The sequence below is a fragment of the Diospyros lotus genome, chromosome 1 (genome assembly GCF_014633365.1).
Source record: "Diospyros lotus cultivar Yz01 chromosome 1, ASM1463336v1, whole genome shotgun sequence".
NCBI classification, from domain to species: Eukaryota; Viridiplantae; Streptophyta; class Magnoliopsida; order Ericales; family Ebenaceae; genus Diospyros; species Diospyros lotus.
This window is the reverse complement of record NC_068338.1, coordinates 45,402,298-45,418,149: the sequence shown is the minus strand read 5'-3', so window position 1 is coordinate 45,418,149 and position 15,852 is coordinate 45,402,298. Positions and strand designations below refer to the sequence as shown.

Below are 15,852 nucleotides of genomic sequence, written 5' to 3'. Positions count from 1 at the left end.
TTTCTGATAAAATTCCCCGTGCATTAATTTCCATTAAAAGATCAAACAAAGAACAAACTGTACATTATTCCTTTTAACGGCCACGAGCCACCTTCCAAACAACGGAAAGGAAGACTATAAACAAAGAACGAACGAACAGAAATCACAAACCAATCCTGAAAATGCACCTTTGTTCTTGTTTTGAGTTCCCTATTCCCTCTCAACTTGCGTGTTTGATTTTGGGCATCTTGCTTAGAGGATTGAACTGAAAGCAGCTTCCTACAAGTAAATTAACTTAGTTCTTTGTACCTGACCCTATATGCGAAGCCAAAACAACAGTAACTACGTCATCACTGTCTGTTTGCTGCTGCCCTGCTGCCTCTGGACAACATCGTCTTGTCTTCCTAGGTTGCTCACGTGGCCTTTCTCTTCTTTCATGAGAAACTTGTCGACCTGAGCAGCAGCTAGCCGACCTTCTGAGATGGCCCACACCACCAGAGACTGACCGCGCCGACAGTCCCCTGCAGCAAAGACACCCTCCACACTGGTTGAGAAGCGGCCATACTCTGCCTTGAAGTTTGACCGGTTGTCTCGCTCCAAGCCCAGTTTGTCTGCTAGCGTCTGAAGAAATCAAGCGTTGCAGTAATTCAGTTAGCAAAGGATTTCATTGCACGCATTATATTAATATGCATCAACGCGATGCACTTAGAATAGGCATAGCGCTTCAAGGAGCATCCTCGGATGATATTAGAAGGGTTTTTTTTTTTTTTTAAAGATCAAAAGAATTGACTAAAGCCTTGATCAAGCTGCCTATTAGAAGGGGTTTTTTTTTTTTAAGGTCAAAAGAATTGACTAAGCCGTGATCAAGCTGCCGTTTGGTGGTGGTTAATAAAACTTCAAATTTGTCAAGAACATGCAGCTAAACCTAAATTGCACTATTTTGTCCAATATCAAAATTTTCTAACTGAAAAATATGATTGGCCTTGGCAGCCAGCTCAAAGTAGTCAAGGGACAGAAATATACTAGAGCTGCAGTTGAGAATACTAACCGATTCAGGGCCTAAGAAGCCCATAGCTAGCAGGACTAAGTCAGCTTCAATCATCTCCGCAGAGCCTTCAACTTCTTTAAATTGAAACCTTCCACTGGCATCCTTCTCCCATTGGACGCGTACAACTTCAAGTCCTTTCACAACCCCATTCTCATCTCCCACAAACCTCTTCGTTAATACCTCATAAGACCTCGGGTCTTTGCCAAACTTGGCAGAAGCTTCCTGGTGCCCATAATCCACACGGAATACGCGAGGCCACTGCAAAGAGGAAATTGGAAGTAGCGTGTAATTATTGGGTGACAAGAAATAGCATTATCAACATTTTTCCCAATTTCTGCATTTCTTGAATTACATCAATCCCTTCTATGTAAATTGCAATCCAAACTTCAAGTATTCCAAACATCCACCAACTACTGTAGCCTGTATCACCGTTCCCCCCCCCCCCAAAAAAAAAATGCAGGAATTTTACTTAAAACACGTGTTGTTTTAACAGCAATAAAACATCCAAATATTTACTCTTCATTTATACTAATATCTCAACGGGTCACCAATTCAAGCATGTGTTCACTTATGTTTCATGCAACCTGGAAGCAAATCTCGTGCACTCTAAATCTTGCTTAGATTACAAACCTGTGGCCAAGGGTTGCCTGGAGCCCTGGTTCGTGGAGGCTCAGGGAGAAGCTCCAGATTTACAATGCTACTGCAACCATGTCGTAATGATGTTCCTATGCAGTCCGTACCAGTGTCACCTCCACCAATAACCACTACCTTCTTGCCCTTGGCAGAGATGTATTTACCATTCTGGAGATTGCTATCAAGCAAACTTTTGGTATTTGCATGTAGAAACTCCATGGCAAAATGGATCCCTGAGAGCTCCCTCCCAGGTACTGGTAGCTCCCTGCACCAATAATTTGTTCTCAAATTATTCCCAATTTATGGAATACAACTCAAATAACAGACTTCATGTCATATATAAATGATAAAATCAATATATAAAGTACCTTGGTTTTGTTGCTCCTACAGCCAAAATAATTGCATCATTCTCCTCACGAAGCCGATCTAGGGAATATAGGGGGATCGTTTCCAATATTGGCATTAACCACGAAATTGACTCCCTCCTTAACCATAAGGTCAACCCGTCGTTGAACTATATCTACTTTATCAGCCTTCATGTTGGGAACTCCATACATCATGAGGCCCCCAATCCGGTCAGCACGCTCAAAAACTGTCACAGAGTGACCCATTTTATTCAACTGATCAGCAGCAGCCAAGCCAGAAGGTCCACTCCCAACAATAGCAACTTTTTTCCTGCAAGGGTAGAGATATTTAGATCCAATTCCCGTATAACTAAAATGGAATTATATTCGGCGGAGAAATAAGAAGTCGTAGGGCATGCAAAACAATGACAATCATGTATAAATAACTCTTAAAATAAAGCATACCCAGTTCTTCTTTGGGGAGGTCGTGGCACCATCCACCCTTCCTCAAAAGCCTTATCAATGATGGAACATTCAATGCTTTTTATCGATACAGGATTCTCAATAATACCAAGAACACAAGAACCCTCACAAGGTGCAGGGCATACCCGACCAGTAAACTCCGGGAAGTTATTAGTCTCCAGAAGACGATCTAATGCTTCACGCCATCTATTTTGGTAAACTAACTCGTTGAATTCAGGTATCTTATTCCCAAGAGGACATCCTGAGTTCTCCTAGAAATCAGTTGAAAGATAAATTAAGAATATATTGAAATGGGGCAAAAGTCCTAAACTGAGAAGCAAAACTGAGAACCAATAATTATCTTTCAAACATTTAAATACATTTCTTACTTGATGGCAGAAGGGAGTACCACAGTCCATACAGCGAGCAGATTGTGTCTTCAGAAGGGCACTGGGTTTGACTTCTTCCATGACTTCCTTCCAGTCATTCATCCGAACATTAGGATCCCTGTATGAGATGCTCTCACGCTCATAAGCAACAAATCCTCTATGCTTCACAGCATCAGGAACTTGAGTTGGCCTTTTCAATGGTTCAACTTCCTCAACTTTCTGCAGTTTTCAACCTCATGTTACACCCTCTCTATGGGAATATACAAAATCATCACCGAGCTACATTATACATAGTAAGGGGACTGTGGAGATGCGGAGGGAATCCAGGGCAAAATAAAATTGACGTGAAACAATAATTAAAATAGAAGGACAAAATCCAAAATTTTCACAACAAATTCAGAGTAACCAGTTTTGTTAAAAGAGAAAAGTTATGGGAATAAAAGGTAAAAGTCAGGAAAGAAAACACTAAAGACAATGAAAAAATTAATTAGAAAAAGAAGAAAAAGAAAATTTGCTCTTAATATACCACTGAAAGTCAAAACAATATATCTTTTTGTAAAATTTAACTCAAATTTAGTAGATGAAATTTCTTGAGAGATATTATCCATTTTGTGTGTCGAAAACCTCACATCTTGCTGACCATTAAACCTAATGTCTAGTTATAAAATTTAACTCAAATTTACTACATGAAATTTCTTTAGAGATTATCCATTTTCTATATCATATTACATTGTAGTATGACAGAAGATAAGAATTTAACAAAAGAAAAAGAAAAAAGCCTCACCTGATGGCCATTCCCATCAGAAGACAAGGATGCCAATTTCTTGAGTTCTTCAAAAGCATCTTTCTCCATCAATTCTGCCTCCTCTAGTTCAGCAGCTTCTCGAGCAGCCCTTGATTCAGCCTCCTTGGTGATTTCATCTTCTTTCATCTTAGCCAATACCCGCTTATAATCTCTAGGGACCACCTTCAGAAATCTTGGTAAAATATTCTCAAAATCAGCAAGCACACCTCTGGCTAATTGACTATTTGTGTGGCGCTGATGCTGTTGTATGAGCGTCCTGAGTGTCATAATATCTTCTTCTTCTTCAACTTTATCAAGATCTACCAGCTCAATATTGCACCGGGATTGGAACTTGCCATCCACATCAAGAACATAGGCAATGCCACCACTCATGCCTGCTGCAAAATTCCTCCCAGTTTTTCCAAGCACAACAACAGTCCCACCGGTCATGTACTCACACCCATGATCACCAACACCTTCTACAACAGCTTTAGCCCCAGAATTACGAACACAAAATCTTTCTGCTGCCATTCCATTAAAGTATGCCTCCCCACTTGTTGCTCCATAAAGTGCCACATTGCCAATCACAATGTTTTCCTTCGGATCAAATTTGCTTCCTCTTGGGGGATAAACAACAATCTTCCCTCCTGAAAGTCCTTTACCAACATAGTCATTGCTGTCCCCTTCAAGCTCTAGTGTAATGCCAGGGCAGAGGAAAGCCCCAAGGCTCTGGCCTGCACTTCCATTGAGTTTGATATATAATGTATCAGCTGGAAGCCCTGTCATGTGATAGCGCTTGGTCACTTCATGGCTAAGCATTGTTCCAACAGCGCGATTGATATTAGAAATTGGTGTTTCAATGTACACTGGAAGACACTTTTCTAGAGCAGCTTTGGACATAGATACAAGTTTTTGATCCAAAGCCATGTCCAAACCATGATCTTGTTTCTGTACACAATACTGGGCAGCTTCTGGCCGTATATCAGCAGCAGGTCTGAGTAATAGGGAGAGATCAATGTTCTTTAGCTTCTCATTATTCTTTGTAACGTCTTTATCCAGTTCAAGCATATCTGACCGACCGACCATTTCATTGATTGTCCGAAATCCAAGTTGAGACATTATTTCTCTCACCTCCTCTGCTAGCATGAAGAAAAAGTTTATTACATGCTCAGGTTCTCCAGCAAATTTCTCTCTAAGTACAGGATCTTGGGTAGCAATGCCAACTGGACAAGTGTTCTTGTGACATTTCCGCATCATTATGCATCCAAGTGTAATAAGAGGAGCTGTACTGAAACCAAACTCCTCTGCACCAAGGAGTGCAGCAATAGCTACATCTCTTCCAGTTTTGAGTTGGCCATCCGTCTGGAGGACTGTTCGACCACGAAGGTCATTGGCAACTAGAGTTTGGTGAGTTTCTGCAAGACCAAGTTCCCATGGGAGGCCAGCATTCTTGATGCCAGTCCATCGGGAAGCACCAGTACCCCCATCATGACCAGAGATCAATACATGATCAGCATGCCCCTTCACAACCCCACTGGCAATCACACCCACACCAGCTTCAGATACCAACTTCACACTAATTCGAGCACCTGGATTGGCATTCTAGAGATTGTAGAAAGAAGTTAGACACACTAAATGATACCATTAACATGAATCAGACAATATACAGAAGCAGCTTGGAAGCCTCCTGCAATGACAAAATCATTGTGAACTCACAAAAGTTGCACAGGCTGGAGTGCATGTTATTACCTTAAGATCATGAATCAATTGAGCAAGGTCTTCAATTGAATAGATATCATGGTGGGGAGGTGGGCTGATTAGCCCCACGCCTTGAGTTGAATTCCTAGTGACAGCAATATCTCCAATAACCTTGTGACCAGGAAGTTCACCACCTTCACCTGGCTTGGCCCCCTATGTAACATGATAGCCAGAAATTAATAATAATTCAGTGCACAAAGGATAAACAGGTTTAGTTTATATTCAACCTCACCAAATGCCAAAGGTAGGTATCAGTTAAAGATGCAAAGACACCCAGAGGTGCTTTGCAGACACAGCATCATCTGTCCATGAACATAAATTCATAAACAAAGGGAACCTCTGTTCCAATAGGAATACATGGGCTAGGAGGGATAGGTGAATGATAATGACAGAAGCATTAGTCTGGTAAGAAGTTTTTACTCTCAACTGTATCATCAGCATATACCTGAGCCATTTTTATCTGTAATTCATCTGCATTTGTTAGGTAATAACTTGAAACTCCAAATCTTCCACTTGCAACCTGCTTGATAGCACTCCTTTTTGGATTCATTGAACCATCTGGAAGGGGTTCCATGCGAGATGGCTGCTCACCTCCCTCACCTAGAAAGAAATTGCACACAGTAAGTTGAAGGAATGAAGCATGTAGGGAAACATCAATATCCTGGACAAGCAACTGAATTATCTTGTTCTTATACATACATATACATATACACAAACACTTTGGCTAAGCGAAAACAAGGTAAAGGATTGTACTGCTTATTCTTCTCTGGTTGAATGAATTTTCACTTGTCCAAAAAATTAAAAAAAAAAAAAATAGATAGGTTGCAACTAGTGTGGCAACACTGCCTGCGGGTCACCAACACAACCCCTTCCTGTTGGGACCCATAAAGGAGGAATAAGGCAACATAATCGACTGGTAAATTCTAGATATAAAATGAATAACAAATAAATGAATGCCTTCTCCACAAGGTAATACAACAAAGATGAAAGTATGATGTATAACTGAATCAAACATCAATATTCCTTCCCAGTTTTCAGATTTTTGGGTACACAACTACATAATTTAACAGAAATACTCAATGAGTCTTAATTAAACCATACCTGTATTGGACTTTCCCCCAATCTTGTTCATAGCAATGGCAAGAGTTGTGTGTGCCTCCAAGGAAATCGATCCATAACTCATGGCACCTGTACAAAAACGTTTCACAATCTCGCTGGCCGGTTCCACTTCATCTAAAGGAACCTTCACCTCTGCCTCTTTGAATTTTAATAGCCCACGGAGATTGCAGGTTTTATTCAATTCTTGTATCCTCTTGGAGTACTCCTTATAGGCAGCAACACTATTACCTCTGGCAGCCTCTTGCAGCTTAGCAATAGCAAGGGGGTCATTCAGGTGGATCTCACCACCTTTCCTCCAGTGATAATCCCCAGGATTGGGCAATGATACAGCCTCTGCACTTCCAGTAGGGAAGGCCCGGGTAGGAAATGCCAGTTCATGCAAGTGAAGTGCATCATGGGCAAGCACTTCAAAAGTTGCACCCTCAACTCTACTTGGGGTTCCAGCAAAGCACCTATCCATCACTTCTGATGAAAGGCCCACAGCCTCAAAGATCTGAGCACCCTTGTATGAGGCCAAAGTAGAGATCCCCATTTTGGCAAGAACCTTCATCATTCCATAGTTGCTAGCTTTGAAGTACTTCTTGACCAGCTCATCCTTGGAGAGGAACTCACCACTTGCTTTGGGTGGAATTTTTCCATCAACCTGCAGTCTCCAGATGGCCTCTATGGCTAAATACGGACATATAGCATCAGCACCAAACCCAACAAGTGTACAGAAGTGATGCACTTCACGGGGCTCGGCAGATTCAACAACCAAGCCTATTCGAGTTCGTTCAAGCTTTTTAACTAGATGATGGTGGACGGCACCAACAGCCAAAAGGGAGCTTATAGCCACACGTTTTGGCGAAAAGCCTACCCAAATGAACAAATTACAAATTATTTCTGATACTAATAATTCATTTTATAATAAAAAATAAAGACATTCAGAGATGATCTCTGGCATTTTTAAGGACAAAACTAGCATAGGATGCATAATTTACCTCTGTCAGAAAGAACTAGTACCGTATAACCCTCCTTAATTGCACGATGGGCTTCAGAACATATCCTATCCAAGGTCTCCTCCAACCCTTTCCCGCCACGATCTCTAGAATATGTTATGTCAAGAACTTTGCTGCGCCAGCCCCTGTAGTTCATCTTTTTAATTGCTTCCATTTCTTCAGTGGATAAAAGGGGGCCTTTTAGGGACAACCGATGGCATTGTGCTTCAGTGGTCTCTGTGAGATCGCCTTCTGGACCAATCATGCACTCCATGGAGGTGACTATCTTCTCCCTGATAGGATCAATAGGTGGGTTTGTAACTTGAGCGAACATCTGCTTAAAATACTCAAAAGTGAGCTTCTCCCTGTCTGACATCACAGCTAAGGGAGCATCATTTCCCATTGAACCAAGGGCCTCAACCCCATCCTTTGCCATTGGCAGTAGCAGCATTTCCAAGGACTCCACAGTATAACTGCATAATGGGCAAGCATTAAATTTCATTTCCACAAATTATTCCAACAATCAAAAGTTCACTAGAGGAAGATAAGGGAAGAAGAGATAAATACCCAAAAGCCTTTAAAGGAGCCAATAAACCATGAATACCCACATTTTCCATGTCATGATCATCATGAGATGCCTGGTTACAAATGTAGTTCCAAGTTCAGAACTCTCATAAAGAGAGGCATGATAATAAAGAATGCTAACTCAATGTGGAGACAAAGGATAAGCATTAAGAACAAGAAGTTACACTTACTGGTATAACACCTGCTATGGTTGGAGGAACTCTCTCAGAATTGCTAACAGATTCTACTATGTCTTTCAGCTCTATCTTCTGTCTTTCCAGCCACTCCCCATATGGTCTTGCAAGGGAATACTGCTGCTTCAGTGCTTCATCATCTACAACAACATGCTTATCAAAGTCTACCAGAAGCATCATGCCAGGATTAAGTCGTCCTTTCCTACATACATCTTCAGGTGGAATATCAACTACTCCGACTTCACTTGCCATTATAACTCTTCCACTGTGTGTGACATAAAACCGACCAGGCCTTAATCCATTTCGGTCCAGTGTAGCTCCAAGATAGCGACCATCAGTAACTGCATATTACTTTAAGTAAGCACGGTAATGCTGCAAGGAAACCAAATCAGTATGGAATGAAAAGTTTTGGAGAACTCTTACATGATATCAGGGCAGGCCCATCCCATGGTTCCATGAGGGCTGAAAAGTATTCATACAAGGCCTTCCGATGAGGATCCATATTCTTATCATTTTGCCAAGCTTCGGGAATCATCATCATGATGGCCTCTGGAAGACTTCTACCAGCTCGAACCAAAAGCTCAAGAACACCGTCAAAAGCCCCTAAAAGAAGAGGAAAGTTCAGATAAGAAGGCAATCAAAGTAATGAAGCAAGAGAACTTAGAGAATTAATCAGGGCTACTACTCCTTACAATATGGAATTTAAGTGCCATTATGCCGTTAATCAAATTCATGCACCATTATGCAAGCACAAAAACATATAGCTAAATTATAACACAACCTGAATCAGATGAACTAGCATCCACAATTGGCAAAAGCTTCTTCATCTCATCCTTTGACAGGCCAAGTTCCTTGCATTTCAGGAGACCTTCGCGTGCCTTCATCCTGAATTATGTTTGATAATATATCAACTCTTTTAAATAGAAACCTCAAATGGAAAATCACAACATACACTTAAATAATAAGCCATTTGAGAGGCCCACAAGTCCCAGCAGCAACCTTGTCCATGGAATATGGTCCTGAAGTTACCTTCAAGGCCTATTTCAGATTTTTAATAAGTCCGTGTATATATCTTAATCATTTTTCAACTTTACTGGTCAATATAAAGGTCTGTTACCGTATCAGCAAGGCCTCAGTAAATGACAATGGCATCTGAGGCCACAAGATGTTCCTTTTCTGTATTCAACTAATGCATTGAAGTGAAGAAAGATGCATATTTCCTTTGCCTAACAAAAGAAATATGCACATTACTACTAGATCTTACTAAATCAGATGCATATCAGTTCTTCATTTTTATGCCACATCATACTCCTTTTCTGTATATAACTAATGTGTTGAAGTGCAGAACGATGCATATTACTTATACTTCTTATCATTATATCAGACAGACCACAATGGTCAACAAGACTACACTCGAAAAGTAAAATAACATCAATAGCTTCACAAGTAAAATTCTGACGCAACAGACCCAGGAGCATTAAAATTAATTGTAAAAGGTAGAGTGAATACAGTAAAAGAACTCTACAACTTTCCACTTGCAAAGTGGAATGCTCGCATGCCAACCATTCAACAAGGTATTGTTCGAAATACATGAAGAGGATGAAAGGTTCCCATAGCAAACTTAAAAATTTCACAAATATTGATGATTCTCCGATCCACCAATAAGCCATATTACAAAATATGGCTAGAAACTTATCAAATTGTTCTTCAGAATATAATTCCTAGCATATTCAACATCCCAAGGGCAGCTCTAGTAGTTCAGAAAGGATACCAAAGAACCCAACTGAGAATAAAGAGCATTCCAACACCATTTAGTTAGCCACGTCAAATGAAGCTAAGAAGGTGTGGCGAATGACTGGTAGAAATATCCAACTTCTCCCCAACCAATACTCACGAAAATTCACATTCATGAACAGTTAATCCACTATTTGCTCAACAACTTACCAGTTGACATTGCCCCGAAGTGTGTTAATTTCACCATTGTGACCTAATACACGCATGGGCTGAGCACGATCCCAACTTGGAAATGTGTTAGTTGAGAATCTAGAATGTACCTGCATGAAGAGGAGAACCAAAATTTACAACCCAGTTCTCATCCAAATTAATCACGAAATATGGTCCAATCTCTACAAGTGCAAGCATGTAATTGTGTTCAGGGCACTCCAGTAAGGAATATACAACAGTGCCAGTAGAAATCATCACAGAAGCCCCAAGCTACCTTTTAACCAAACACATTTTCTTTTCCACCACTAAATGGAAGTTTATCCTCAACTGATCATAGAGAACACTGCACCAAGTTTCTGCAAACACGATTTACTTGATAATGAGGTTCCTTACCAACTCACCCAAGAATCCAATCTGGCATCCAAATTCAAACAGTGATCAAGGGAGTGGAAGAACTTAAGAGATCATTCATACTTCAATGCCTCAGAAGTCATTCCTCAACCTTGCATCTCTTCGGTTAACTGGTTGATCCTATTCTGTTCGTTGTTAAAGTATGGAGTCAGTGGACAAAGAAGAAAGTGAATGGATTATATATTTACCAGGGCCATGTAGCTCGTAAACCTTTCATTGCCTAGATCTGCATAATAGTATTCCTTCAACTGGACGGGCTTCAACTGACCCTTATAGACGACAGTCCTGAGAAAGTGGCAGGAAAGTATTTATAACCTGGCCAAAATAATAGCAGTAAAAAAAAAAAAAAAAGATTTTTTTTGCTTTCAAAGGAAAGGCCAAAGCAAACAAACCTTGAGGAGAGAGAACATATGTAGAAGTCCCTTACCCCACCATGTTGAAGGTTTAATGCAGCCCGAATTGCTACCATTGAAACCCTCCTTAATATGTACAGCTGTTGCAAAACAAAAAAAGGAGAGTAAACAAATTGTTGTAAAATTTTCAAGCTCGCAGAATAACTGTATGAAAGACTAAATAAAGATATGGCTAGCATCTCTAAGTTCTATGCCAAAGTTGATTTTGCAAATTAAACTGGCCCATAATACAAATGTTGACCGCCAAAATGGAAAAAAAAAAATCGTTTCTCCACTAAAGGAGAGTGAAAATAGCTGAATATAATTGGTAACTACCTGTTGCTCAAAATCAGCTTTCGACCTGGGAGTCGGTGTAAGAAAGACCTGCTCAGTAACAGGTTCGGTCTGCAAAGCAGAATTACCCAACCCTGAGTTATCTGTTGGAACTGAGCGCCAGCCAAGAACAGTATGACCAAGTGACTCCGCAACCTAGAGATGCAAGCATAAATTTTGTTAGGCAAGTATACCAAAAAAAGATTGAAACATACACAACCTCATCCAGGAAAATGGAGGACAACTCAGCTAAATTCACTTTGCAAACACACAACAAATTCATGTACACAATTCATCTGCAGAAATAGCAAAACCAAGAAATTCTAATCCTGAAACTCACCTTTGTAAATACAATTTTGCTTTGTTCTCTTCGATTTCTGGATGTGGGCAAGAAGAACATGCCCACAGCGTATTCCCCCGGACGTGGTAGCTCAAAGCCCGATTCTTTAGCAACCTGAAAAAACAATGGAAAGACCAATTACAGGTATCAGTCAGCAATATTAGAAATAAACCAAGCAACACCAACAGAATTCAGCCTTGGAACTTCAAAACCACTCTTAAAGTGCTATTTTCTCTATCAAACTTAAGGAAATTTCTTTCCCCACCTCTTTCCAATGTTCACGAACAATTTCTTTTATTAAAAGAGACACAAAGGACTTGTAGATTAATATACCTCTCTGTAGAACTCGTGAGGAATACCAACTAGAATGCCTGCACCATCACCAGTATTCGTCTCGCAACCACAAGCCCCTCTGTGGGCCATCCGCACCAACATCTCCAGTGCATCAGTTACCTATAAACGAAAGAACAAACAGCAATGTCAAAAGGCAATAAACAAACTCAATCAAAAAATCAAACACCGAAGAACAGAAATATTCCTTGTATCGAAATATTTATTATGCATATACCGTTTTCCGGCTGCTATCTCCGGATAATTCGGCGACGAACCCGACCCCGCAAGAGTCCTTGTCAAACGAGGGATCGTACAGTCCGAGGGGTTTCTCGGGCACCAGCGACAATGCGGATCGCACCACCACTCTCAGCTCCGGGGCGCGCCCGGGACCGTCGGATCGCCAAAGATGCAACTTTCCAGGACCGGCCGAGCGCAATCGCTTCCCGTAGAATCCCTTCTCCAGTACACTACACCTGCTCGGGACAAACCCACGAACCGACCCGACCCTCCCCACGCCGACCCGACCGAGACGCACCGCGTTCAGCTGATGGTTCACAAACGGTTTGGCACACATCAGCGAGTCGTTCCGAGTCGGAACGGTAGAACTCGGAGCCACCGACATTGCCAAAATCTCTTCCGCTCCGCCTAACAAAGGAGCCGTTCAGAATCTCAGATCTTCCCTTCGCCAAGCAGCGGGAACTTCCAATTTTCCTTAGATCTGTGACTGATTAAACAAATCCAGAACGAGGAGAGGAAAGAAGAGCAAGCTCCGAACAGATTCGAATTCGATTAGGTGGAGATTACCATGGATGACCAAACCTGCGAATGATTAAACAAAAAGGAAGAGTCCTTATCCGGTGCGAACTCTACGAGATTCAGTGCTGGGGGAGCATAAGGAGGATCCAAAAAGCCGAAATACACGGGAAGTTCTGATTCTAAAAAAACCTAGAGAGAGAAGAGGGCAAAGAAAGAGAGAATATACGGATAGGAATAGGAAATGGGAATGGTGGAGGAGCTGGAGCTGTTGCGGGTTCTTCCTCGGCGAGGTTTAGAGCGGTGTGAGAGTTTTGGATTTATAGAGCAGAGAAGGGATTATGAGGCCGAGATAGTGGGCCCCGCTCTGCCTCTCTGTAATTTTTTTTTTTAAATTACCATCTTTTCTTTTTCTCTAGATTGACACGTATTATTTTAATTAAATAATAAATTTCCCGGCAAATTAAAACGTACTATAAAATTGGATTCTTTTTTTTCAATATTCTTTGTTGAATTAAAATTTCAATAACGGAGTTGGATGATCCGTTAATATCCAGTTTTATGATTTGAATTTCGGCTTTTGGCTCAACTGACGCGACAGCTCGAAACTCCCTGTCGAGTGCCACGTGTGACGTTAATTTTGCCCGATGCGGCACGCGACAGCCGCGCGTGGTGGGGCCCCAGCGGCGGATGCCGATGCCCTGGCCTTGGCCGCCTCTAGGCTCGGTTCCCCCGAGCCTCCGTGGCTCGGGCCCGGTTAAAGAGGTTAAAAGCCACACATTTTTTCGGTTCCGTCGCCATTACCGAAGCGGGTACAACGTGTTAATGCGTTGTTGACTTCCCAGATAGAATTAAAAATTAAATCAAAGCCGTGTTTGGAAATCGATTAGAAGTGGGACATTAAAATATTTTTTTTAATTATGGGTTTTGAAAAACAATTAGTGCCCTTAATATCCATGCACCTAAGCGCGCGCGCGCTATTTTTCTTCTTCTTCTTGTTTGTTTTTATGTTTTTTTTAAGGGTCATTTTCGGAAAATAAAAGAAATGGAAATGGCAGGTTAGGTGGGTAGTTGACAACATGAATGGTGACGAATGGTGACGGTATGAGTGACGTGAGGAGATAACGGATGTGGATTGATTAGAATTGCCATGTATATATATGTATATATATTCTGAGATACGCGGCGGGCCAACGGTATGCGGATTGAAGCTCCGGCAGTTTTATGCGGCCAACAGTAACAGGTTGAATTTGTATATATGCCGTCGCGTGCTCATTAGCGTACTACGTACGAAGTCATGAACATCTCGTGATTGGTATTGGGATTCAAACTCAAATGGTCATTGGCGATAAATAAGTTAGATCGATTCACCGATTGGGCCTTGGGTCACAGTCAAAGCCGCTTAATTTTTTTAATGAATAATAACTTGTAATCACTGTAATTTTTCAAATGTGTATTTAATAAATTTATTAATTAAAATAACGATTCACGCACTAAGTGTACCAAACAATCACAAAAAAAAGTTTGTGTTCAAACTCATTTGTAATGAGATTTGAACTTTAGTCATAAATAATATCATTATAATTTTCACATTCACAATAACTTGTTATGGTGGTTACATTAAATACTTTTTCTTAATTGGAAATTCACTTAATCTTATTTATTTAAGTGATCATATAAAGATAAGCTTAGTATTGAAAAAAGTTGTTAAGATTATGGACCTCCAAATTTTTTATATTGGTATGATATGTAGATTCTCATGGATTTTTTTTTTGAATTTTTATCTAAAAAGTCTCATACTAATGGAGATGAAGATGTTGTCCACACTTGTATGTCATTAATCTTTCTTATGTCTACTCGACTAGGGACTTTAATTTGCACATCTAATAATTCTATTATCAAATAAAAGACCACATCATTGTGATATTTTTTTTTTTTCAGTCTCTTCTCCAACGAGATCATTCATCTATCTATTCCATTGAGATCAATAACTTATTTTCACTATGGGTCATCAACACATCCATTAAGTTCCAAATTGGCCCCTACCTCAAGAGCCCGTTATAAATAAAACCCAATCATGGATCCAATCATGAGTTTAACCAAGGGCCACTGCCTTTGTCTAGCATTTTAAGAATTTTCTCTAAAGATTCTCTTGGCTAAGTCTATAGCTTAAGCTCTGATACCATTATTAGGACTATAAATCTCTCAAATCTCTATATTCATATAATATTGTTCACTTTATGCCTAAATTTTTATGAATTTGCTTTTGAATTTTTATCCAAAAGTCCTCATATCAATTGAAATATCGTCCTCACTTATATGCGCTTAATCCTCCTCATGTCTAATTAATGTGGGACTTTAGTTTACACACTCAATGAAAGTACGTGTCTTCGTTTATGATTTTAATATAACATTTAATTCCATGCATTGACATTATCCATTTTAATTTTTCTTCTTTTGATCGTTCTTCAAGTGTACTAAATTATGTGTATTTATGATATTTTATAAATTATACGATATACATTCGTTAGATAAATATTAAAACTCTATATAATATAAAAAATGGAAAGAACATTTCCAATAACTAAATTTAATTATACAAGTTATTTGATATAATTTTTTAAACACTATAAACAATTAATACAATTTTTAAAAATAGACAATACTCTTATATTTATAATAAAATTGAGAAATTAGAAAGTGTGTTTTTCCTCAAAATAATTGGATGTACCATCCCCACCAAACATTCAATCATGAAAAGACACAAGTAGCCCTGTGGGGGTAGGGGGATGAAGAAGGATGGTATTGGCATCTCTGGTAGGTGAGCGAAGCGATCGCCAATAGTAATCCCAAGTAGCCAATGCACCAAAGTCAGCCAGCCGCGTATACCGTACCAACACCTCAAGGGCATAAATGTCATTTCACACTCAGTTTTGCACCCCAGTCGTCCGCCCTAACCTTCATTTATTCTACGTCACTGACATGCACGAGAGAAAACGGTCACGCAACCTCGCAAAGTCATTATATATTTTATTATGTAATAATGATTAAGATATTTGAAAAATTTTCTATTATTAGAAGGTAGAAAACATTAT

At 40.1% G+C, this 15,852-nt stretch overlaps 1 protein-coding gene across 1 annotated transcript; it reads right to left on the bottom strand.

Moving 5' to 3' along the window:
• LOC127788239 (glutamate synthase 1 [NADH], chloroplastic) lies at positions 1-13,057 on the bottom strand. The gene is given in 23 exon segments (XM_052316353.1): positions 1-600; positions 1,028-1,285; positions 1,658-1,925; positions 2,029-2,096; positions 2,098-2,335; positions 2,470-2,738; positions 2,856-3,074; positions 3,640-5,241; positions 5,389-5,550; positions 5,843-5,997; positions 6,499-7,368; positions 7,497-7,966; positions 8,061-8,131; positions 8,249-8,592; positions 8,675-8,854; positions 9,033-9,136; positions 10,196-10,305; positions 10,795-10,891; positions 10,999-11,099; positions 11,335-11,487; positions 11,672-11,785; positions 12,005-12,124; positions 12,240-13,057. Coding segments are annotated over 23 exon segments (6,639 nt in total). The 5' UTR covers positions 12,627-13,057; the 3' UTR covers positions 1-321.
• Between the last annotated feature and the right edge of the window lie 2,795 nt (positions 13,058-15,852).